This window comes from Venturia canescens, chromosome 3 (assembly GCF_019457755.1).
Source record: "Venturia canescens isolate UGA chromosome 3, ASM1945775v1, whole genome shotgun sequence".
Taxonomy (NCBI): domain Eukaryota; kingdom Metazoa; phylum Arthropoda; class Insecta; order Hymenoptera; family Ichneumonidae; genus Venturia; species Venturia canescens.
This window is the reverse complement of record NC_057423.1, coordinates 10,392,509-10,417,176: the sequence shown is the minus strand read 5'-3', so window position 1 is coordinate 10,417,176 and position 24,668 is coordinate 10,392,509. Positions and strand designations below refer to the sequence as shown.

Below are 24,668 nucleotides of genomic sequence, written 5' to 3'. Positions count from 1 at the left end.
ATCGCATTTTCACGCGTAGAATTTACCGTGAGTGCACGATAACGCTATTCAAATGGGAATTACGAGGAGACTGTCTTTGGACGTACTCTTTTACGCGGCGGCGGTCCCGCTGCGCATAGACACTCCGTAAGAAAGTCGAGGCATGAGGAAATCGCTCAGGGATACGTCAGGTTAACGCTCTTTATTCGATGAATGTGAGAATATTATTCTGATGCAGTTCAATGTGTGGTTTTAAAAGATTTCGAATTTTTCGTATGCAGCTGATTTTTATGCTTAAGGAGGGTGGCTACGTTCGTCAAATTGATAAGAAATTGATTAAATTTGGTGATAATGTTCTTCAACATCAAGTGCGAAGACACAATTTTTTTCAAAATTTTCTTCTGCTTAGTTATCGAGTAATTACGCATTAAAGCAGATTTCTTATGCCCGGAATGTATACCTATATATATGGAAACGCTATGCTTATACACATGAACTTTAGTGATCAATTAATCGATAACTGTACAGAAGAAAAATCTTAAAAAATTTGTATTTTCAAATTTAACTCTAAAGAATATGTTCACCAAATTTTATTAAATTCTTATCATTTTGAAATTTTTAATGTATTTTACATGGTTTAGCATGGCAACATTGTATCGTCCCTAGCCACCCTCCTTAAAACAAAATGACTAAAGATCGATCGGGAATGACAAATGAATGTATTTAAAAGCCTCTTCTATCCGATGGAAGAAGAAATTTGAGGGGAATCAGAAAAAAATGGGGTTCCTTGTTCGAGTTTCATTCTTACGAAGGAAAATGTTGTAAAAATTGTCATAGCGAGACCGCTGACAGGTAAGAAACTCCATCCTAGTTTGCGTCGCTTCTCCAACCGCGTTCACCGAGCATTGATGAAAAATCGAAACTCTTACGTACGCAAAAAAAACAACAACAAAATTGAAGAATTACTGGAATTGTCGGAGAGTTTTTTCAGACCATATCGTTTCACTCCAACGTTGCAAACTTCAATTCCACAAGCCACTTGATCAAAGTTCAAATAGTTTGTATAAATCAAAAAGTGCGGGCCAAGCATTTCGGAGAAAGATGAAAGAGTCCAGGGAAGCCAATCCATTTCCATTTTCTCGATGGTCAGCAAGATAACGCGCCAAAAACGTCGTATAATTGGAAGAACCTAAAGGGAAACGCACACACACAAAAGGAGGAGAAGAAAAACACGAGAAAGAAGAGAAGCTCGATTTCCATGTGGCATTATTCTTGTAGACTTGCGCCAGTGGTTCCTCAGCCACGGACCACACGGTGCGCGTGCGTCCCCACACACGCGAGGCTGGTAGGCGTGGGCGTGCACGATGCGGAGGAACCATAACCACACGCGTGTGGTTCGAGAAGCCCGCGCGATGGGACGCATTATACAACAATACCCAGCACAACTTTCGGAACGGCTCTTTCGATGTTTTGTAAATACGTAATCGTGAACATGAACCCCCGGACTCAGGAGTATGTGCACACAAATATATACGTGCGTGGAAGAGGCTGATGGAGGCGGTGGTTTCTCGTGAGAAACGATTTAGGATAAAACCTGAGAGCGCTCACCTCACGTCGGAGCGACTGGGGAAAAAAGGGAGATCGAAGAGGGCCATTAGCTCTCTGCTCTCGCATTGACCATCTTTCTATCCGTCGAACTGATATTTATGCCGTGCACATACGCTGCGAGGAAAAAAATCGTTGATTCAATAATAATTGATGTTATTGGAAGAATTTTCTTCATTTAACTGCCATAACTTTCGGAGCGAATGAATCTGCAGCTTGATCTAAAACTCTTTCGTTCGTTTAAGCATATTTAACCTCGTGATCAACATATATTTCATGGGCACTCCGTAATGCCACGTTTCGTCGTTCCAGTTACTTATTTTCTCAGTGCAGGCACTTGTAAACAAGAAAATTAAGTTTACGCAATGTCAAAATATGGAATTTTGCTCTTGTGACCGCGAAGACCGTCGCGAAGGAACGTGTTGTAGGGGACGATTATTTAAGGGATTAAGGCCACAAAGAGGTGGTCTTCGACTCGATACTTTTACAGGTTAACAATAAGTTTATTTAAGAAGTTACAAATTCGAGGTTTTATTGCCTCGAGACTACTCGTTACAAATTCTGGCGTTTTTTGGTTAATCGGTAATTTTATAGATTTGCGAGGGTTTCCCCCCACTCATGCGAACATAGCCTACATTTTCTTGTGGAAGTTTCGATGTTGACGTCGAGGCTCGATGGGCTCGTTCGAGAGCGTCGATACTTCCCCATTGATGCATTTACGCTGAGAGTGCTTAATTTATATATACTCCTTATTTTACGACGGTACAAAATTCGCTTCTTTTGAAAGAGAGCCGGAGCAATATCCACAATTTTGAAAGTTCTGAAAATAGAGGGGTGGGGGAAATGGATGAAACCTCATTCCGAGTTTGCTTCTGTATACGTTTCAGTATCGAAATCCAAGTGATTTGAGCGAGTGTTTGTGGTGAGAGTGAAACCGGGATTCGAAAGAGAATGTTCCAACGTGTAGAGTAGCAAGAGTGCAATATTTCTGCAGTGAGTGTGCAGACATCATGATTCCATATAAGGTTGAGAGGCAAGCAAGCAAGCCGGATATCCACCTCGTGTGGGGTCCCCCAGGGGGCACATCGCAGAATAGTCCTTCGTCTCTGCTTCGCAGCAGTCTCAAGGGTACATTTTCTCCCTTCGCCCCTCGCTTTCTTCGCTCGAGCAGAAATTCTATCGATCCACATACAGTCGCAAGTACGAAGACTCTTTAAGGAGTTTCGTAAATGGCACAAAGATTGCTCCTCCGAACCATATTCGACGACAAATTTACGGTTAGGATCGCTGCGGTTGACTTACAAATTGTTTTATTTAGTAAACGTATCCTCAAATCTCCCGTTTCTTCAGCATTTGTTTTCGTTCTCCGCTCTCTTCTCTCGGCCTTCTCGCTATTTTCTCTCTCCTTTTGGCGAGGGTCCCCCGCGACACCCGCGCGACGAGGAATAATGTCTCGTGACGCAGAGCCGCGTGCACGTGGCACACTCGCCGGGAAAAACGATACAAGCATCATCAGCGCGCTGAGGATGAGGCCCGAGCGAGCAGTCCGCGTTGTAGTCGTTTGCAGGCAACAAGCCGCGGACCAACTCGCTCTCTATTTTCGTCCTCATCAGTCACCTCTCGCTATAGGAAGCTCCACGAGGAAGAGGCGAGCGAGGGAAAGAAAAGAATACGCGCAGAGGGTGAAACACTCGTCTCGTTTTCTGAGCGATTCTCCTCTTCTTGCTCCTCCGGAGCAAACTCCCTTCCCATATATCGGGTTCCCCCTTTTCTCTCTCTCGCGCGCTGCATCCTCTCACCGAATAATTCCGCTCGCGCTGTATCTTTTCGTGGTTGCGGATAAGCCACGAGCGAGTAATCCGACTACACTCGCAACTGCTTCGACTTATTCCAGAAGCTCGGGTTCTGCAGACACAACACACGCTGGCCCGCGTGTGTGGGCATGGAAGACGCTGCTGAGACATCGCCGCCAAGGCTGTTGGCCTAGACAGCCCAGAAACACGCACGCTTATTTTCAAACTCTCTTCCCTCGATGAGCTTACGCGCTGTACACGCGCGCAAACTTTCCTCGATTTATGTACCGTTATCCTGTCGTTACCGTTTTTGGCAGTTGCCAACAGCTGTTCGTTCGAGCCCTCAAAATAGACGAAGCGGTGGATTAATCTCTGCGAGGCTCGTTTGCGATGCCGCTCTCCGTTGACCGCAGATTATGTGAATGATCGAGTCTTCGAGGCTTTTCCGTTGACTAACCACGCGTCACGTCCCTTCAATGGGAAATTTCGAGACTGAGATCATTGCCAGCAGAACACTGATGAGAATCGCTGTGTTTTTTTTAACTTGCCACTAATTCCAATCAGAATCGTGCCTCCTCCATCAGCAGTTTCCACTCAAACGCGAAACGTGATTTTCGGTAACTTGATGCAGTGAAAAAAACGACGGTCCATCATCCAAGATGAATGATCTCGATCTCATTTAGCCTGCCGAATCGGAAGCAGCCGAGTTTACACCGCCGACATCCATAACCGCTTCTATATGATTAATCGACCGGATGGGAAACGTCATCGTGGTCAAGAAACTCTCTGACCATCATCCCAACAAAGTTCAACGACGAGAGTCATGTCTTCCCGTCGGCAAATAGTCTGGCACGAGCCAGGGACACTCCGAAATGACGCTCTCGCTCCCTCTCACATTTCGGCGGACACGACTCACCGCGCTAACGTTCTCAAACCGAGGCACTAGCGTTGCGCGGGAGCAGGTGGCGAGAAGATCGTTCTAAAATTATCATTTCCTCGCAAGTGCACATCGCACTCTGGCTCGTTCTCCGCAATACGAGGAGCTCGGTTTCGTTACCCTTAATAATCGAGGCACACCGAACCCGTGATTCCCGCGTCCGTTTAATGACCGATAGCGAGATGCGAGACTTCCTGAACCAAGTCATCGAGACCTCAGCGAATCTTCGCGAAGGTGAAGAAACTTATTTCTCTCCATCTTCGAACAGTTGCCTCGTGAGCGTGCTCTCAATTTTATGCTGATTGCGGAATTTCTTATTTACATATTCGACTAGCTACGAAGGCTGCCGGAAATAACACTAACGATCATTTTACCATCATTTTAATATGAAAGAATCAGGGACATAATAATTTCTGAGTTGCCGAGCACTGGCATGAAAAACGATCTACATTATGGGAGAGTGCGAGCCATCAGCACACGTAGAGCCGTTGCTCTTCATCTCAAGAAGATCGTGAAGTTCATCGGGTCAACTGTGTACCGATTTATCGTAGTATTTATCTCTCTGTGCTCCGATCCTAATTATTCATTATTATGAGCTGTTGAATGTTCATTTTTTCATTAATAATGAGCCAAGTTTCCCGTCTTTTTCTCTTTTCGCATAGTTCAACGGTATTTTGTATAGTCAACTTTTCTCTTGATTATTCCCAGGTCAAGGAGATCAGTTCGGTACGAGCAAAAGTCTGAAGAACGGTGGATTGTTTCCTTCGACATTCAACGTTGCTACGAAGGCGGAGATATTTGCAAATGCGACTTGCGGCGAGGAAGGCCCCGAGACATTTTGCAAACCATCGGAATCCTCCAGATGCGCTGTTTGCGATGCTCGGAGCCCGGATCCTGGCAAAAGACACAACATTAGTCACGTCCTCAATCCTGATCCTGGTAAATGGTGGCAGAGCCCGACTCTCGCTCAGGGCGACCGGTTCGAGTACATTACGATAATCCTCGACCTCAGACAGGTTGGTAATGAGAAAAAATCTTAATTTTCGACATTTAAGGAAGATCGTGCGTTACTTGTGACTCAAAAAAGCAACTGAACTTTTTTGCTCCTCTCATCATCAAAGAAACGATTCAAATTTATTCTCCCAATTATTAAAATTATATGTCACTTATTTTTTGAGATTGATAAATTACCAATATAATGATAGCGATTAAAATACTTTCGTAGTGAAATCGTCAAGCAAAATGTGACAACAGCCATTTTCTATTCATATGCGTATGCATATTTATATTTTAAATCAGCTGGCTCGTGCTGTTGTCAAACTGTCAACAGTTTGCGACGTTATTACTCGTTAACCTCAAACGAGTGTTTTTTTTTATTTTTCCATTCCCAAGTGATTTTCACCGGTAACAAGGCTTTCCCAAGGCATCATTGATATCTAAAAACATTATGTTTTCTTATTCTCGTTTTTGGCTTTTTAAAGTTGGGAGGATTCTATTTCATTAAATCCAAATGGTCGCACAGGAAGTCTGCCTGCCACAAGAGTCTGTCCCTTCAAAAAATGAGATTTTCGTTAATTGTTTTCTCGACAACTAGACGGTAGATTCTGTAATAATTCCAGGATTAGATGCACCTTGTATATTTCTAGCACATTTCAAAATTTCAACTCTTAAATTTGAAATTTTCGATTTCCATTAGATTCGTGTGAACTTTCTTAACATTAACCACTTCAATGGAATTTTTTTGACGCTTCACTTGCTCAACTTATGCAGGCCGCCAAAATTTGTGCGTCGTCACGTCTCATCAAGCCACAATTTGAATATTTTTCCATCGACTGTTACAAATTTATTGAACGATTGCTCCAAAAAAATGTTTCCTCCAACTCGTACATAAACTCCGCTTACACCAAAAAAAGAAATGAAAACGAGCTGTCGTAACAAACCTCGGACCAAGCATGTACCGCGTCGATACGTTTAGGCCTTAAAAAACTACTGCTGTGACTCTGTCGGGCAGTCCATTGACTGCATACCAGGACATATATCAGTCCCAAAACGGAGAAAGTATCCATGTGCATGCTTTTATCTCGATTTATGTCTCTTTCCTCTTTTCTTCCCTGATTTGTTCGAAACACGAAAGAGAAGAGCCTGCTCGTCGGCTGTTCCTCTCTTGCACTGAGGTATGTGTGTGTGTGTGTGTGTGTGTGGGGGGGGGGGGGGGGGAGTTTCGTCGCGACTAACAGGACAAGAGAGCAAGACTGCATCAGAGAGAAAAGAGAGGCGGTGGATGGAAAAGAACGATGAAGAATAACGATGAAAAATAAATGGAGGAAAGAGAACGATTGAGATTGCGCGAGAAGGAACTAGGTGGACCTTAAAGGGCGAGGAGTAAAAGGAAAAGGGCCAAAAGGGGAATAAGAGTATACAGGGAACATGGGAGAGAGGATGAGAGAGAAAGAACGAAGAATCTTTTGATCCTTTCCGGGAATTCGGCGGCGTATGCCAACCAGGTATAACCATAACAAGGAAATAGTGAGAGAAAGGGGGAGAAAGAGAGAAGAACGCTCTGCAGCCACTCCTACAAATTGCGAGCTGTGGCATAACGTTTTAACGAGGGCCCCGTGCGCCCAGTTTACTCGGCCCTTTTTTCTTAAGGGTCGATTCTCGCGCACAGTAATGGGCCTATGGTGTGCGGCCTCGTCCAATCCTCTTTAAAGATCCTGACTCTCCAAATACCTACACGGACGTGGACGTATCGCATGAGCCAGTGTGCCCACATGCCTGCATTCTGTGCGTATGTTTAAACTTACATATTTATAAATAATGGCGGCACAATCGAGGACGATCGAGCCGAAAGTATTTTCATTGGAAGAAATAAAAACAATGAGAAGTTGAATCGTTAATCGTCGAGTAAAATAATTGGTGAATAAAAAAATAAACATAATCTCGGTAAAAATATGATCGAGCCCATGGAAATTTCATGTTTTTTTCGCAAACTTTACGCAGCCGTTTACATCGGATCGTAAATGCGCAATGGCGAAAATTTAATATTCCCGCCAGGTCAAGGACGTCGTCGCTGTCGTGCAGCGATTAATGAACCGCTCTCACTCGTATGAATGAGCCGATCGACTGGCTTCTCCATTCTTTTTTCTCCGCCTTTTTCTCGCTCGCCCCCTCCTTTGTTTTCTGTCGTAGACCGCGTTGTGTTTACGCGGCGTGTGTGGGTAGTTTTTAAAATTAATCTCACTTGCACCCTTTTCGTCTTACTTTATCTCCCCTTTTTTAAGATTAAAGAACACGAGAAAAGTATCGTGCACCAATGAACGATAAATCCGTTTGCATTCGGCGCGAAAGACAAGAAAACAGTGGCAATATCCCAAGACACACGAGCAACAAGATTTTTTTCATATCGCAACCGTATTTGGCGCCGGGAGATCTCGGAAGCGACTCGCTGCAGCAGATAACTCTGCAGAAAAGCGATTTCGTCGGAGACTTATGCTCCATCGAGACTCCGTACAATTCACTTCTCCTGTCTCTCCCTCCTGCTCGCTCTTCTCCTTTCGCACGTTTTATGCACGTGCGAGTGTGTGTACGTCGTTCGAGAGAGTCTCAAGGGTTCTCGACGTCTTTCCGTGCACGGCTTCACGTACGCAAATAAATCTTTAAACCTTCGTACCGTGGAAATAACACTAATGACGCGAAATTACATTTTTTTCATAATTCGTTTTTCGACACTGATTTATTCCTACTTGTTCGATCGCTACTCAATTATCTACCGTATAAAGAGAAAAATCGTTTGGATCAGAAAGTCTAACGAAATTATGAAATTTTCTACTGTTTCAGCAATAAAAAATTACTTTGCGGTGGTCTATCATAGTTGCGCGAGCATGAAAGATATAATTTAAAAATGCTATTTACAAATCACAGTAAGGGCTTTTCTTATAATACTAGTTTTCGACCAGACTTTGTAATTTTTCCTTGTAGACGATGCACACGAATCATTTGACTCTCTGACACCAAAGTTCCGATCGCATTTGCTTGGCAGTTTTCCAAACAAAATTTAACATTTTATTTCTCTATCGTTCCTCGAACTCTGGTGTTCTGGGAGTCCTTGATCTTCCTTCGAGACATGCACTCGAAGAGAAAACAACAAATCGATACACTCGTTCCGAGGCTGCAGTACGCAATTTCATTCCAATCATTTTTATTAATGACTTTTTTATAGTAAAAATAAAAAATCATCGTTTTTTTATCGACGTGTTTCGTTCAACGGAATATTCTCTGTATCTCCATCTCAATCAATGACATTGCAAGCGAACAGACTTTCAATACGGTTTATAACGAAACGAATTAATTCAATACCTCGAGAGCATTTGATTCACTTAGTATGTACATGCAATTCAGGTTGATCTGGAGCGTTTTTAGTCCGAATCCTCGTCATATTTAATCCCAGTGTGCGGACGAGCGTGCATGTGTGTCGCGGAGCGCGGATCCTGAGAATATGCGTGAGGGGGGGATTCGTGCCTGAAATCCTTCTGGCGTGAAAGGATTTCTCAATGCTCTCGTAGCACTTGACAGGCATACATGCCGAGTGTGCGTATCCGCATTGTCCACGGATTATGAGGAAAAAGAAAGAGGAAGAGTGAGATGGAGCGATTCGAAGTCCGCTGAACGAGAGACTCGTGCGGGGGTGTAAAACGTGAAAGAGAATTAATCGGGAGCGCGTCTACGTGCGTATGAAATCCTCTCTCTTCTCATACGTTTGTGATCCTTCATGTTAAAAGTTTGGCTTTCTCAAAAGTGCTGGTTAAATATGAATCATCATCCCGTCTTTATTCAGAGTGGTCGGCGTCGTCGGCGCGTCTCCCTTCCCGTATAATCCATGGAGCTCGAAGATGGGAAAAGCGACGGTGAAAACTCCGTGACAACCGTGCAAAACAATGTGGCATTGAGCCAATCTCGAGTCTGTGTGTCATTAGTGAGAACTTTGCCCGAAACTAACATCTTCCTTCGTTAATATTCTTGCGAAAAGGCTTTTCCGGCAATCGGCTCGGAAACTTGTCGCGAATATTTTCTCAGAAATACTCGAAACATTATTCTCAACTGGGTGCACGAATAAACCGGGGATTACGAGAATTTTCATGTCCCTGCTGGGAATCATTTTTGGAAGTTATGCAGCTAAAGACATTTCTGCAGTGGACTAACCCGTGTATTCTATTTTTTTTTTTTTAATGTTGCGTCGATCTATGTTCCCAATTATTAAGGGAGCAGGCTCCCGCTTTAAAAAGTCAATAAAATCGATTGGTTTCGGAAATGTTTTTGGATGGACGGAAATAACTCAGCATAACTTCTCGGCGTAGCTTCAAGGATATTTCAAGAGTGCAAAAGCATTGCTTTAATCCGAGAAATACTAATTTGTACATGGTTTATCTGCAAAGTCTGATTGTCGAAATTTCTCAGCTGCGTAAAATGTGGAGATCGTAATTATTGTCTGCAACGAAAATTCCAAATTTTTTTCCCATTTTCACATATATTTTCCTTCCGCATATGAACCTATAAAAACCCGAAAAAATTGCGAAATTCTATATTTTTAGCGAGTTTGAAATAAAAACGCTTCTAAAGAAGAAGAATATCACTTCGGCGTGCTGTAAATATAGAATTTCACAATTTTTTCGGGTTTTTATAGGTTCATATGGAAGGAAAAAATGTGAAAATGGGGAAAAAAATTTGGAATTTTTGTTGCAGACAATAATTACGATCTCCACATTGTTAAGAAACTTTGATACAGACTTGGTGCATAAACCATGTGCAAATTAGTACATCTCATATTAAAAAAATGTTTTTATACTTTTTAAATATCCTTGAAACTATATTGAAAAGTCCGCTATGCTGAGTTATTTCCGTCTACCTTAAAAACATTTCCGAAAACCATCGATTTTTTGACTTTCTCAAGCAGGACCCCCCTCAGCTTGCTAGACCTGAACAAGAAACTCATAAAATTATTTTTCCGTTCTGAGTCTCCGAGATTTCGCCTTCTTCATATGCCAATTGCAGATTCATGGGTCGACTGAAATACAGAATCCTCACAATTTTCAACCGAACCAGTTCGTTTTTCATTCTCAATCAACCGTCTCCGGAGTACCTTTCGGCTAAATCCCAAGGGCGCGTTGTTCTGAAAATTTTCGCGCGCGCACGCCAATTATACTCTGGCACCAGGCGATTCAGGAAGAATCCATGGAATCTCGGTGTTCGCTAATTGAGCGGCTATCCCCCAAAGCCCTTGGGTTTTTGCAGGCTTCGCTCGCAGCATCATTAGCGCTCTCCTTTTTTCCGTTGCACCTCTCTTTCTCTTTTGCGCCTCTGATACGAGTACGAATCATTCCTTCCATTATAATCGTCCGGGGGCCGAGAACACACATCTTCGCACGCCTCATTATCTCGTTCACGGGTCTCCGAGTATCTCTAATTGTATTTTAATTCGTCGCGAGATGAATTTTTACCTGATAATCAGTGTGAAGCGTCGTGTTAACTGCGCCCCTTTTTCCAACAGCGAATAACCTAATTAGAGACATTTTATATTATCAATTAACTTTTCGTCTCGTCGTCGTTTTCATTTATTTGTTTATTTTTTATGCCCTTCCAATAAAGTTTCTTCCCAACTCGTTACAATTAGTTCGCGATTTTTCATCTTCAACGCAGCAAACTGACGTGCGTATTTGATTATTATTCGAGCCTCTTTGGCGATGCCTTTGTAATCCACGTCCGAATTAGTCTCACTACGGTCTACGGTGTGTTACGTGTGTACGTGAGGCATTAAATGCGTAATTCAATTCCCACGGTTACCGTGGCGATAATTACAGGCTGTGGTGGCTCTTTCTACATTTCTTTCCATTTTCTCTCTCTCTCTCTCTCTCGCTCTTCATCTCTTTTCCTCGCCATCTTGCTCCTTAAGGTTTTTTCTACTCTTGATTCTTCACATGCCGACTCATCGGTGGCGACGACGGTGTGTCAGGGACCACTGTAGCATATCGCGAAGCCAGTCACGATGGACGAGTTGTATGTGTAAAGAGGGAGGAGGAGAGAGGGGCAGAGGGAGTGCAGAAGAAGAAAATGATTTCGCTCCCTCTCGCTACTCTTTTTCTCTCTCTTTTCCTTCTCCGCGCTCCATTTGCTTCTGTTACTCTTTCTTTTCCGCATACTTTTATCTCCTTCTTGCGACTTTCCCCTCTCGCTCCCGCAACGAAGATTGCTCTAGGAAATTATTGTACACAATCCGCTTGAATTTTCCACAATAGGAAATTCCAGTAGGCAATGTAAATTAAAAGGCAAGTTATGGTGCAAGCGAAAAAAGGCAAAAGTTTTCTTCAATTTACCACGTACGTACACGAGAGTGCTCGTAAAAATTTCATGCTTTAAGGACCCTCCGTATTTAAAAAGGGAAGAAACAAAACAGCACCGAGAGCCAGTCGCTACACAATCAGTGAGGACAGGCCCGCTGTCAGTAGAACCACCTCCGGCCTGCGGTTTTTCGATCTTCGTTACTCCTTTCCTCTCGCTGTTTTTAAAGAGCCTTTAGTGCGTGCTCGAGTCGCGGTCTCGAGCGGGGGGAAACCAAAGAATCCTGTCGTAAAATCGATTCCCATCGGACCACCCGGCACCGCGTGCATCCGTAAGGCCGAATACGCGTTTTCATTTCTCCTTATTAATCTGCGCTCTGTAACCTTAAGGTGCTTTTCATCGGAGCGAAACTCCCATTTCTTTCCTTCTTTATGGGGATCCCCGGGTACAGAGTTGATAATAAACAAAAAATATTGCACCGTGAACTGCCGAAAGTTGATTAGTCAATTTGAGATTTAATCGGGCTGCGCAGCCTTAAAAACCGACATTTCTAAAGCGTTCCCCCCCGTCTCTTCCCTTCCGCGTATTCATCTGCTCACTCTGATTGCTTTTCCTTCGGGGATTCGAGACAAACGCAGCTCGGACGGTCCGAAACTCGTCCCGGAGGATCCTCGGGGCGTTTACTCTCCGGCCTCTCCACCGGCCGTGGGGGAGATGCTTTTCTGCGATATCGCGTTACCGTTCTACGCTGCTTCTCCTCCCCGCTTTCTCTCCCGCCGCTCCGTGGATTCTGGACCATGGCAGGTATTAATTGCAGGTGGAATTAAGGTAACGCGAGACGACATAATCCGATTATAAGCACACGTCACCGCGCCGTAACCCTCGCGGCAACCAGCAGAGATCCAGATACAAAAACGAGAGAGAGAGAGAGAAGCAGAGAGATCAGTACGCATATCCGCACTTCCATAGTAGCCCTGGATTATTCCCGCTGTATTCCATCTTCGCTGGTTAGAATTAACGGTATATACAATTATTCCCATACCCGCGTGTCTCGCTCTCGTTCAATATTCTTTCGCAGGCCAATTACCAAGGTGTGCAAACTCGTATGCCAGCTCGTTCTCTATTCCCTTTACATAGTTACTTATCGCTGATACGACGTTGATTTAATCCGATTAAACTGATCGCGAATCTGTCGTGTAAAAAGTGAACCAGTTTTTTTTACCTGCACGGAGAGAAAAAATAGTAAGAATTACCATGCCGCTGTAGTTTTAGGGTTCTGTGTAGCCCATTTTGGAGGTTTTACCAAAAATGTTGTAATTTTCTTGTCGTTTCAAAATAAACAGTTCTGAATTGCTTATTTTACAGTTGAGCATAGTAAAATTCCAAGAGCTCGAATGCAAGTATTGCCGATCCACTGAAATTTTTTATAACTTACTATGACACATTGCAGAATTTCATTTGCGCTTGAATATTTATATGGAGAGAAAAAAATTGTTAAAATTACTATAAAACCATAGAATTAGGCTTCTATATCGCCCATTTTGGAGATTTTTACCAAAAACATTGTAATTTTCAAGTGAATTCCGAATAAAAGTTTTGAAATTGCGTATTTAGCTCTTTGTAAAATCTTTGTAAAAATTAATAAATATTCCGATATAGAACCGTACTCCTACGACACCATACAAGTTTTAACTGGAATTTTATATCCGTGTCAATAAAAATGAGCTCACAAATCTCGAGTGATCTTCGTATCTCGAGCAATATTTGATTTGTTGCGATAAAATATTCATTGAGATTGGGAACAGGTTTCTCAGGCGATTTTCGTACAGTTTATGGACTTGTCGAAATCGTCGAATGTTATTTTTGTTAAAAACTATCAACTCGAGTCTCGAATTGATGGCTTTTGAACGGCTCCGGACAGAATTGTCGACCGTCCATAAAAATAAGATGAAAAAAAATATGATTTTTCTTAGAATAAAAATGATTCGGAATACATAGCAGCAGAAATCGAATGAGGAAATGCGGGGAAAAAGGTTGTGGAAGGCGAAATGAAGAAGAGTGAAAATGTTGCCCGGGGGCAGGCAGCGAGGCGCGCGCAGAGTGTTTATTACAATTGAGTCAACGTCGAGATTAATCGTCGCCTGTTGTTTCTCAAGCGTATGATGACTAACGAGGCTGCAAGCGTAATTCAACTACTACATCACTGTATAGGTATTCGTTTGTTAGAATCGTTTTATCCGCATCTTTGGTCTCTTGCAAAGAGTCTGCGGGTACACATTAAGCGTGGGCGGTGTGTGTTTGGCTGAGAGACGAGAGATAGTCACGTGCCAGAAATCTCCAGGATTCTTTTCTTCCTCCATTTCTCACTCGCCCTCTTCCTTTCTTCGGATCTCTCGCCGCCGCTGCTTCTCAAGCCTGGGATATTTCAACTCTCCAAAGGGTTCCCCGCTCGTGGGCGCCAGGACAATGCGTGAAAGGAGCGTCCCGGACTTACGGAGAAAATAAATAAAAAACATTCGTACGTTGTTGAACTCGCGGCCTGCGGCTAATGGGCGGATTAATTATTCGTCACTGCTACCGCGAATAAAACCTACCAGGGGCCCGCATCTGCCAGCGAATTTAGGCAACATCCATTTTTCAAACGTCACCTCCCTTTTAGCCCAAATAACTTCATTCAACTTCATCACGAGCCGCTCATTTGATTTTTATTCAATTCTCGGTGAGAGATTGATTGGGGAAAAAATTGAGAGCAGCTGAGCAACCTCGAGTGCCAATGATGACTTTTTTATTAAGCCATTTAATTTTATTAAGCTAACTAAATAACTAACTAAGCTATTATTTATTTCTGCAAATAACTGATTGTAAATTACAGTAGAGTAAAAGTGCTTGCGAATAGATTGGCGAAATTTGAGGTCAGGCTATCGAACATTAAATAAAGAATTGAAACTTCAAATATCGTAAAATTTGTACGGGAATTTATGAAGATTCCATCATCATCACATTTCTATTCAATAATTCATGTACTAAATTATTCTAAATTCGTGATACAAACTGTCACACAAATAGAAAAAATTTAAGGAATCCACAGCGACGATAAAAATAAACGACGCTGAAGTTTGCAACGTTGGAGTCCAACGAAGCGATCTTAAAAAACCTTCCAATTATTCCAGTTATTGTCCAATTTCGTTTCCTGACAAGAATCTGCAATTTGTAGTTTTTCAGCCTGCACCAATATTTGGTGAAATAAGAAATTGCAAACTTCAGTGTCGTAAAAATAAAGGATTACCGAATCCTTAAAAGAGATATTAACGATAGAAGTTGGAAAAATGGCAGAAGCAGAAGCTTTTTCTACTATAATTGGGACTTCCCAGAGATTAGAAGTCAGTCCAAATTTTGAGTGCCCAATTTGCGCCACCAAAAAATACGCTCATGCGAAAGGAATACCTTAACGAGCTTCCCGGGCGGATATGGAGCATGTAAGAAGGATGCATATTTCAAGGGTGTCGAAAATTTTTAAACCGCGTCCAAAGCTATTCATGATGCATTGCCATTATTCACATTAACGACGTGAAATTCATTATAACGCATAGAATCGTCCTTCCGACGTATTTATTCTCAGCTATGCGAGCTGATCTTCATCTCCGATCTCATTTTACATCCTAGTCATTGTCGAGGGCCTCGTATATCAATATTTTATCACATCTATAATCGTATCTGTATAGATAAATGCGGTGAATGTTTTTTAGTGCTTTTGTTGCAGCGCTCGTTAAGGTGTGGGTATAAGAAATATTCGCGTATATTGTGCAAACACATACGGCATCGAGTGGATATATAAGCTCGAGGAAGATAGCGTGCGAGGCCAATTTATTAGCGGTGCCCTTAAGGCTTATAAGCCTTTAGTTAAGGAGGTCTCCCGCGTCGTGTAAGCTCTTTGGTATCGTGTGGCTCTCGCTCTCCCCCTCTTTCCCTTCTTTTTCTTCCCCCTTTTAAACTCACATACTATCACCATAAAGGGAGCTGAAAGAGGAGAATCAAAGGACGAGAGAAAGAGGAAGAGAATGTGAGAGAGGGGGCGGGAGGAGAAGGTAAAAGCAAGCTTAACAAGAGGAGGCTCCACTCTCGTGAGAAACTTAACAAAGTAAGTGGAGCAAGAGCACGGTAGCGATGCAATGTCTTTCGCTTGCAGCAGCTGACCACACGTTTTGCTTGTCCAATGGTGGTCCACCCTCTTCCACCCCTTCGCTGTCTTTCCCGCTCCCTCCCTCCCTCGCTCTTTATCCCTCTTTCCGTTGCTCTCCCCTTCTAACCTTGCGCAAGTTTTACCTTTCTCGGTTCCTTTACGATACGATACTCGGCTGCTCGTTCTCGTTCTTTCCTTTATCGTCACGACTCCCTCCACGGTTTCCAGGTAGCTGGACAACGTCGAGGAGTCGCGGGAGACAACGACTCTTCTCCTTGTGACTCATCCAACGTGCAGTCTCGTCGGAAAACCGCCCTCCTTCCTCCTCACGATCGCTTCAAGTTTTTGTTCGTCTCGTGCAGTTTCATCAAATTCACGATTTCTGTGTTCATTATTCCGGGCATACTTTCACGTGGATTATTATTCATTTTATTATTTCTGTTTTCAACATTTTGGCAAAACCTAAAAATCGAAATCGTAGGGGATTTTAATGTGTAGGCGACATTTATGGAGTGCTGATGCAATTCCGTGTTTATACGACATCCTTTGGCTCGACAGTTAACGAGACAAGTCACTTCACTTAAGATCATTCGAGAAAAGTATCATTTTTACAAAAATCCTAATTGGATTATTCCAGAATTTCGTTTCGTTATTTTCGCTCCACCATTCTAACAAGCTTCAAATCGTACAGGTCCTCACATCGCAGAGAAATTTCACATGTAAAAAAATCTCTCGAGGAATGCTTTCTCGAAAAGGACGAAAACAGAGGATCCTTTGACTCGCCCACGTTCAGGCCATTTTCCTTTCCACGCGGGGAGGAAACGAGAAGATTCTCGTTCTCGGTACACACAAGAGATCTTATAGGCAGGTCGGGATTTCACGTTGTTTCTTCTTACGGATATGTCTGTAGCGTGTAACCGCCGCGTTGAGAGGCTCCTCTCCACCGAGACTTTTTCTTAACTGCCCTCGACCGCGACCCTGACCATTCTCAGCGTGTCTCCATCCCCGTCGTGTTGTTCAACGACGAGAAGGAGCTCCCTCGTCGTGCGTGTACTCAATAGAGTTTTTTTTTCTTCTCATTCACCGTTTTATTATTTATGCACGGAAAATTTTCACTCTCCATTCAGCGATGCGGAATGGACTTTTTTTTTTATTTTCTGCGACACACTATAATCGTCTGTTAGTAACGTTACCAAATTTATTGTAATTATCATGAAAAAGGACCTTCCGATAGTAACGGAAATTTGTTCCAAAACACGTGTGCTATTAAGGTAGATCATGCCCGTAGGATCGCATTTTATGGGTGTCTAAATTGGCTCGATTTTTACTTCCTAATTAAAGATATACTATCACTCTAAATTAATGTAAGAGTTATTAATTCGAAATTGCAAATCAATTTTTTCAACCTATTTTTTTGGCGAATTTAATTACAAGCCATTAATTGAACGGGAATCCATCACTGACTGAATCCCAAATTTCATTCGTCCCTGGCTAAAATACTATAGTTTTTTGTTTTAAAAAACGCAAAGGGAAATGGATCAAGATAAAAGTGTTAATAAAAAGACGGAGGGCTGTGACAGGAATGGGCCAAGCTGAGAAGAAACAAAATGCCGAAATCAGCAAATGTGATATTACGAATCCTCATTTTACCGAATTCGTTCAATCTTTAACGCAATATATCTTCATTTTTATTGTGTACGTTTTTCATAAACTTTGTAAAAAGCGTTCATTCGTTATATGTGGAAAGAAAACAATTTTTTACGCACAGTTTCTATAACCCTGTGTATTTTTCTTCATATTTAAGCACGTTTGTCTAAATAACCAATGAGAGGAACCCTTTAAAATTTGATACGCGTGTCATTCGACTGGCCATTGAAACTCTGTGTAAATTTCAAGACTTTATCAAGAAAATCGTTTCGTGCATGCACTACCTTAAAAAAATGAGAAGTTTCGTGATACGGCAACGTAATTATGTTAGTTGCATCAAGTATTTCAATCTCCGGCGTCGGTTTTTGTTTCTACCGACAGTCAGAGGATCGTGCCAGTAAGGATTTCTCGAGAAACTATCAGCAAGATCTGAAATAGAAAAATTGATTATTTTTTCTATCAAAACGTACTAAATCGACGACATAAACTATAGGTTGAGTTCGTCGTTATGGATGTTTAAAAATTTCCCGAAATTTCCGACTCTTCAAGGTAGTTACAAGAAAAAAAAAGCTCTGACATTGACCCTCTTCCTCTTAGTTTGAAGCTGCAGAGGAAACAAACGACGAAAACGTGTCGTGATGAGACCGAAAAATGTAAATCCAAAAAAAATCTCCGAATTGATCAAATCCCGTTGTCCAGTCACACCAGTTCTCATTGCAATGTTACACTTTTGACCATTAGATACGGAAACAATCTTTTCAGGTTTTAAACTCACGCAATCTCATGACAGCAACGATGGGATTGATATTAGGATTCAAATTTAAGTCATGATTTAATTATGTGATCGAATTCACCCAATAAAGTCATTAAAATCGACGAGTTTTTTTTCAATAAATGCCAGAATTTCAATTAATCCTGAAAAATCTATTTTTGGGTTGTACAATTTTTTTATTTGATCACTGTAACAGAATATCCTTCGAACGCATTTCCATTGATCACGCATGCTTCCAACTGCCATCTCATAAATAATTTTTTAGCAATTAACTTTGAACAGATTTTCAGTTCACTCAGTAACTCTACACCAATGATTTCTTGAATGATCACAAGATTTTCTAGGGTCATAAAATATTTGAAATTCGATGCGATGCCCAAAACTAAAGTAGTTTAAAAAATGAATTAATATATTTTTGAAAAATTGGTAAAGATTTTGCTAAGAAGATTTTTCGAACTTTGAAGTACCTCGATACTCGCAAGCAACTTTCGCTCCAGTGCATATGCCATCCTCATCTCGAACGAAGCCAGGAAAGCAGACGCAGCCAGGTCGACAATCTTTGACGCTCGGATGGAAGTTATCGGGACACAAACCTCGTGGATTATCGCAAGTTTCCTCGCACTTGGCGATATAACAAAACGTGAAATATTCCTCTTTCCGGACGTCGCAAGCGAAGGGAATTCGTGGTCTGGATATAACGAGCGCAGAAGAACAATCGTGAATGAGAAGCGCTAGAGCGACGGCGAGTGGAGTAGAAAAGCGCATCGTGGTGGGCAAAGGACTCGCCTGGTTGTTTGATTGTTACGAAACTTTTATACCGTTCCTAATCGCTCTGTTAATTATCGTTTCAATGAACCAGCTAATAAAGCACCTAACACCGATAATCACGGTGACGAATCGCACCGATTTGTAAGCGCAAGTGCGAAAGTTTACGAATCGAGCACTCTTTGGCCCAACAATCGTTTGACTCGATGCAACACACTCCGAAACTCATTTCTGTACGAAATTTTATTACTCGTAACAAAATTTATGTTTCGAGATGCTACCAGATGGAAATATGAAATAATCTAAAATGCAGGAGACAACAAACAATGAGAAAGATCAACGTTTATTTTTAAGGCCTTATATAACACTTGCAGCGAGCGAAAAAACCTGACGATTTTATTGATTTTTTTTTCGACAAGAAAATAAATGTTTATTGAAAAACTGTGAACGACATTTTTTTCATCAAAAAATTTCTCAAAATGATGGACAGCACTCCAGCTGCATCCCAGTAGCACCTTTTTGAGGACCAGTTGCGGTGGACATAATAACTGAAAAACTATTAATTCGATCCATACCAAATTTACACCGCTTATTTATTGTAATAGTAGCTTGGGCCTGGACGAAGGATTTGTAAAAATATCGAATTGAAAAAAATGACGACAGTTTTAACAAAAAAATCATTTTTCGAGCTGCTAAATTTTCGGTCTTTTGTTATAATTTTTTTTCCAACAAAATACGAAATCCTTCGTCCGGCGTTCGGTGCTGCGACGACGGCGTTCAGACTTTTTAAATGCTCATCCAATTGTGTTTCCGGGGACTACACTCTTGTGCCAGATCCTGGCGAAATGTACGACCCCGAAGCTGATCCCGACGATTTTGAAAAGACGAACGCTGCTTTGATTCTTGATTTCTTCTTTTCTTTTTCTTCGAAGGAGCGTCTTTATGTAAACGCCCCAGCCAGACTACTAACCTTCGTCTCCTTGATCGATCATTTCGCACCTCAAATTTTGACGACGCTGAAGTTTCCAACGTTGGAGTTCAACGAAATGAACGAAAAAAACGTTTTTAATTCACCAATTTTTTATTTCACGAATCGTTGGTGCAGCTTGCGAAACTACGAATCGCAAATTTGGCAGGGAACAAAATAGGAGGAATTACTGGAATTATTGGAGAGTTTTTTTCGATCATTTCGTTGGACTCCAACGTTGCAAACTTCAGCGTCATAAATTTTGATCGTGCGTCATCTTCGACCGTTTTCGGCTCCCTTGCCTCTCACGCATCTATCTCCCTGTCCCTTAAGGTCTACGACGCCTTCGTATCGTTACAATCGTTACATACTACTTCGTTTCTTTTTATTACCTCACATTTTTATGATCCCTTTGATTCTGCCGTCAATTCCTTGTAAAATGCGATTCCGACGATAGTGAAGCTCGACTCTCCTCGTAATCCTCTTATTGTGACAGTGGAACACGTTACACTCACCAATATATAAATATAAACTCGTAATCGTTGGTGCGAGAGATCGAGCACAAATGATCGAAAGAAAAATCCGTGATGTACTGTCTTTCTGGGTAAGGGGCTATATTATCGATTTTCTTCATCTCTCTCCCGAGTTTCTCGTCTATAAAGCCATTTCTGTCATTCGATGCTAATGCCACGGGCGTCGCGAGGGATCCTCCTTACATGGTACTCTCGCCTCTTCTTTTGCTCGTTCTCTCTTTTTCTCTCTTTCGCGTGCGCGCGACACGAAGAAACGCTGGCGACTCGGCGTCGTCGCGAGGATCGTGGGAGCCTTTCGAAGCGATCTGCCATCGCGTCGAAAGCCCGTTTAGTCTCTTTCGACTGATATTTATAGATAGCGTAAAAGAGCAAGTGGAATCACCTATTGTCATGAACATAATGACGGCTACGCATGCGCACTGAGAATTCCAAAAGCCGGAATTTCAACTGGCCAAAGAGGGCGGGAACGAAATTATTTTTCGCTCCTAAATACGACGCTCCAGTCTTTTCTCGACGCGAAAAACTCTCGCAGCTTTCATTGCCGATGGCCAGATCGCACTTTGCAAATTACGAGGGTTTCCTGCTCACCGCGAGAATTCGAGTACGCACTCGACGTCACACGCAATCTCGCAGTCTCACCTGTCACGATCTACCTCAACATCGTTTCTTTATTTAATCTTTTTCTCTCCTTCGTGCCGCGTGTGGGAGCAAAGTGATTCGTAGGATCGAAACACGCACGTGCGCGAGATTGAAATAATATTTGGCTTGGGATACGCTTCGAGACACGACGCTAAAGTTGGAGTCCAACGGAATGAAGGAAAATAATATTCGTCATTCACCAATTTTTCATTTCACGAACTATCGGTGCAGATTGAAAAAGTACGAATTGCAAATTTTCCGGAGAACTAAATTAGAGAATTACTGCAATTATCGGAGGCTTTTTTACATCATTTCGTTGGACTCCAATGTCGCGACTTGGAAAATCCGGCAGAACAACAACCATCCTCTTTACGCCTCTGCTCGAAAGCAACTCTGCTTCTAAAATCTTAGCTCCAAAATTCATAACATCTCTTCGTCTACTCGCGTATAATTCCTGATCTTCAATATCTCTACTCGCGATGAGATATGTTCTAAAATCATCAATGTTAAGGAGGATAGACGTTCTCTACGCAGATCCGGAGTTATTAAGGAGCGGAGTTGTTGTCGAGAAACCGAAAGAGTTGTTAACCAGCAGCTATTTATAACTATATTCGTCACAGCTCTACTCGATAACGACTCCGCTCTTTAAGCATGTATTTAGAGGATAACTGTCGTTGAATACGTTTACCGAAAGTAGAATAGTTGACTCGCTGCAACATAACTCGACTCTTATAAATCTATTCGATAGCATTTCCAGTCTAAAGATTTTTATTTTATGTACGAATAACGTCTCTACTCTTTAACGTGTCTAGGCGGATAACACAGATTGTTAATGACAAGAGAGGAGAAATATTGCACTGGATTGATTTTGCAAATTTGAGAGTAGGGCTGTTCGGAGCAGGGTTGTTTTTGAGTATAGAGCCGTAAAGAGGACGGTTGTTATATTCTGCTGGAAAATCCTCTGGAACTTTTTGGCTATACGTACAAAATCAGGTGGAGCATGAATTTCGAATTGAACACTTCGAGCGGCAGTTCAGGCTGGATGATAAAATTGTATATTTTCTCTCGAATTTTGATCAAACGTGAGCTCGGTCCTGGTCAGTTTTTCAGGTCTGAAAAAAGAACTGTCTGCGTTATTATAATTGATCCGAGTGCTGAAAGAATGTCTCGCCTTTCGGTCATCTCTGCTCCGAAAGATACTCAGCGAAAATCGTCGAGGTTCTCTTGCTGATACAATTCCATAAATGGACCGATCGAGATCAGCAAAAAGGAAGCAAAACCTGCACACTCGGTACAAGTGGAGAGGATGCGTGCACGCGTACACATTTATCTCGTTTCTCGTTTGCGCGGGATCGAGTTTTTTTTCAAATTAAAGTGGGCGTCATCCAACTATGGCACGGGGCCTACAACCTTCGCTCGTTCTCTTTGTTACGATGCCTTGTAATACCCCTATAGATCGCTCGTGACAAGAAGTAACAACACGAAGAATCGAGTATAAATAAAAACCTCGCCACATGACCGTGAAGCGTCTTTGGTTTCGTCATTTATTAACTTTTTTTCACGATTGCATTTTGTGATGCATTTTTTCCATTCATTTCTTCATCGTTCTCACCAGTATAGCGTTTCAGTTAATGTTTCTTTACATTTTATGCATTTTTCAGACTAGATTTTTCCTCCTGGATCATTGTTATTGTCTTCGTAGATTTTTTTTTTTCCATTGAAGCAGATGCCTTTGGAACGGTTGAAAAAAAAGAATTTTTGATTTTTCTTTCTATTATACCATCGAGATGAAGCTTCGTTTATGAATCGGAACGTAAATTTTGCAAAAACACACAGAATTCGTATTCGACCTTGAAAAATGTTTAAAAATTTCATTCGCTTGTAGAACAATCTCACTTTTTTTTAAATTCTGGTGATGAGAAAAAACTAACTTGTCTATGAGCTGTGTCCTTTGAAGAATCTGTCCCTGCTGGCATTCTCTCGCTATTTTGGCTACTATATTGGATCGTCCCCCATGCGTTAGGAATTTCGGCGATCTGTAACAGTCGACCGCGCGAAATAACTCTCGCCAAATACTTGGAAATAAAGTGATTACGAGTGGTGCGAGGAAAAATTGCCACGAGAATGGCAACTGGCTCGTTGATTCTTTTGTGTCTGATGGCGAAACTCTGACGAAATGCGACGCCGACCGAACCACTTTTTTGCGGCCGGTTTCCTGCTGGATTCTCTATTTTGTCAAGAAAAAATCTTCCCCTCCCTGCTCGTTTCCACTCCAGTAGAAACGCACCCCAAACGTGCAGGGGTCGCTACTGCGCGCGACTTTCGATGCTGCGTCGCGTTCGAAACAATATTTTTCCCAAGTCTAATGCCCCCTTCGAAACGTTTTTGTTGCAGATTTATCAAATCGAAAATGTAATCGTGAAGGCCGCGATTTCACCGCGACCAGCAGCCTGGATCCTCGAAAGATCTTTGGACGGAGAGACTTTTCGTCCCTGGCAATATTACGCACCGACTGACGAGGAGTGCTGGAGCAGATACTCGGTGCAACCAATGTCGGGAAAGCCTCAGTCGATCAGCGACGACGAGGTCGTCTGCACGAGCATATATTCCCGGCAAACTCCAATAGAAAATGGCGAGGTACGTGATCACTTTTTTTCAACTTTATCATTTTAATCTACACGGCATTAGGAAAGCTGGCTGGAAAATAAAATCGTTTGTTGCAGCACCAACAAAAATAATAGAAAAAGCCGAATAATGAGCGCATAATAAGAGGTCTCGACGAACCGTGTTCCCGTTTACTTGTACACGTACAAATGTGTGTAGCGCCCGATCGGCTAGTCCCTTATTTTCTTCTCTGTGGGGTGGCTAACGCGCGCGCACACGAGAGTATTTCTCCTCGTCGCACACGAACGCGCTCGATCATTAATTATCGTCCGGTTTACAAGCTCCCAACATAAAACGCATTCCCCAATTACATGATTGGATGATTATCGAGCGTCGTTTTAGCGCCGATGTACAAAACTCGACATGAAAAAGAGAGAGAGAGAAAGAGAGGCGATAGCAAAACACACGACACCGGTTCTGTCTCTTGTTACGTTCCGCCGTTTCTGCGTAGCTGGACCAGAACCAAGCATTTTTTATCGTCTCAATTATATCCAATGCGCTAACGACGATTAGTATAAATCCAAATTGGCGATTGATTCGACAACAAAAATCGTCATCGTCAGCGTTCCCGAAACGAAAGGTGCTCGCGTCACAAATGAATTTCCTAATTTTCCAGATTTCTTGCATTTTATAGTCGTTTTCAAAATTCCCGAGGACTCCCACCATTGCAAAGATTCTCCGACGGTTTCATCCCTGATATTCTTTCGTCTTGGAAAGCGTATGCATCACAAGCACAAAGCTGCTTCCTACTTTCTCTCTCCCTCAGAGATTGACCAGAAGTGTGTACGTGAGATCCCTTACAAGGGCCCGCTCGTATCACCGTACATGGCCGGAATGTAGGGACTGCCGTTTTTC

At 42.3% G+C, this 24,668-nt stretch overlaps 1 protein-coding gene across 1 annotated transcript in view; it reads left to right on the top strand.

Annotated features, from left to right (window-relative positions):
- wb (wing blister) overlaps window positions 1-24,668 on the top strand; it is a 149,760-nt gene that overhangs the window by 30,013 nt on the left and 95,079 nt on the right. The window contains exons 2-3 of the mRNA XM_043415324.1: window positions 5,023-5,330; window positions 23,544-23,786. Coding sequence (XP_043271259.1) covers window positions 5,023-5,330; window positions 23,544-23,786 — 551 coding nt within the window. The remainder of the gene's footprint in view (window positions 1-5,022; window positions 5,331-23,543; window positions 23,787-24,668) is intronic.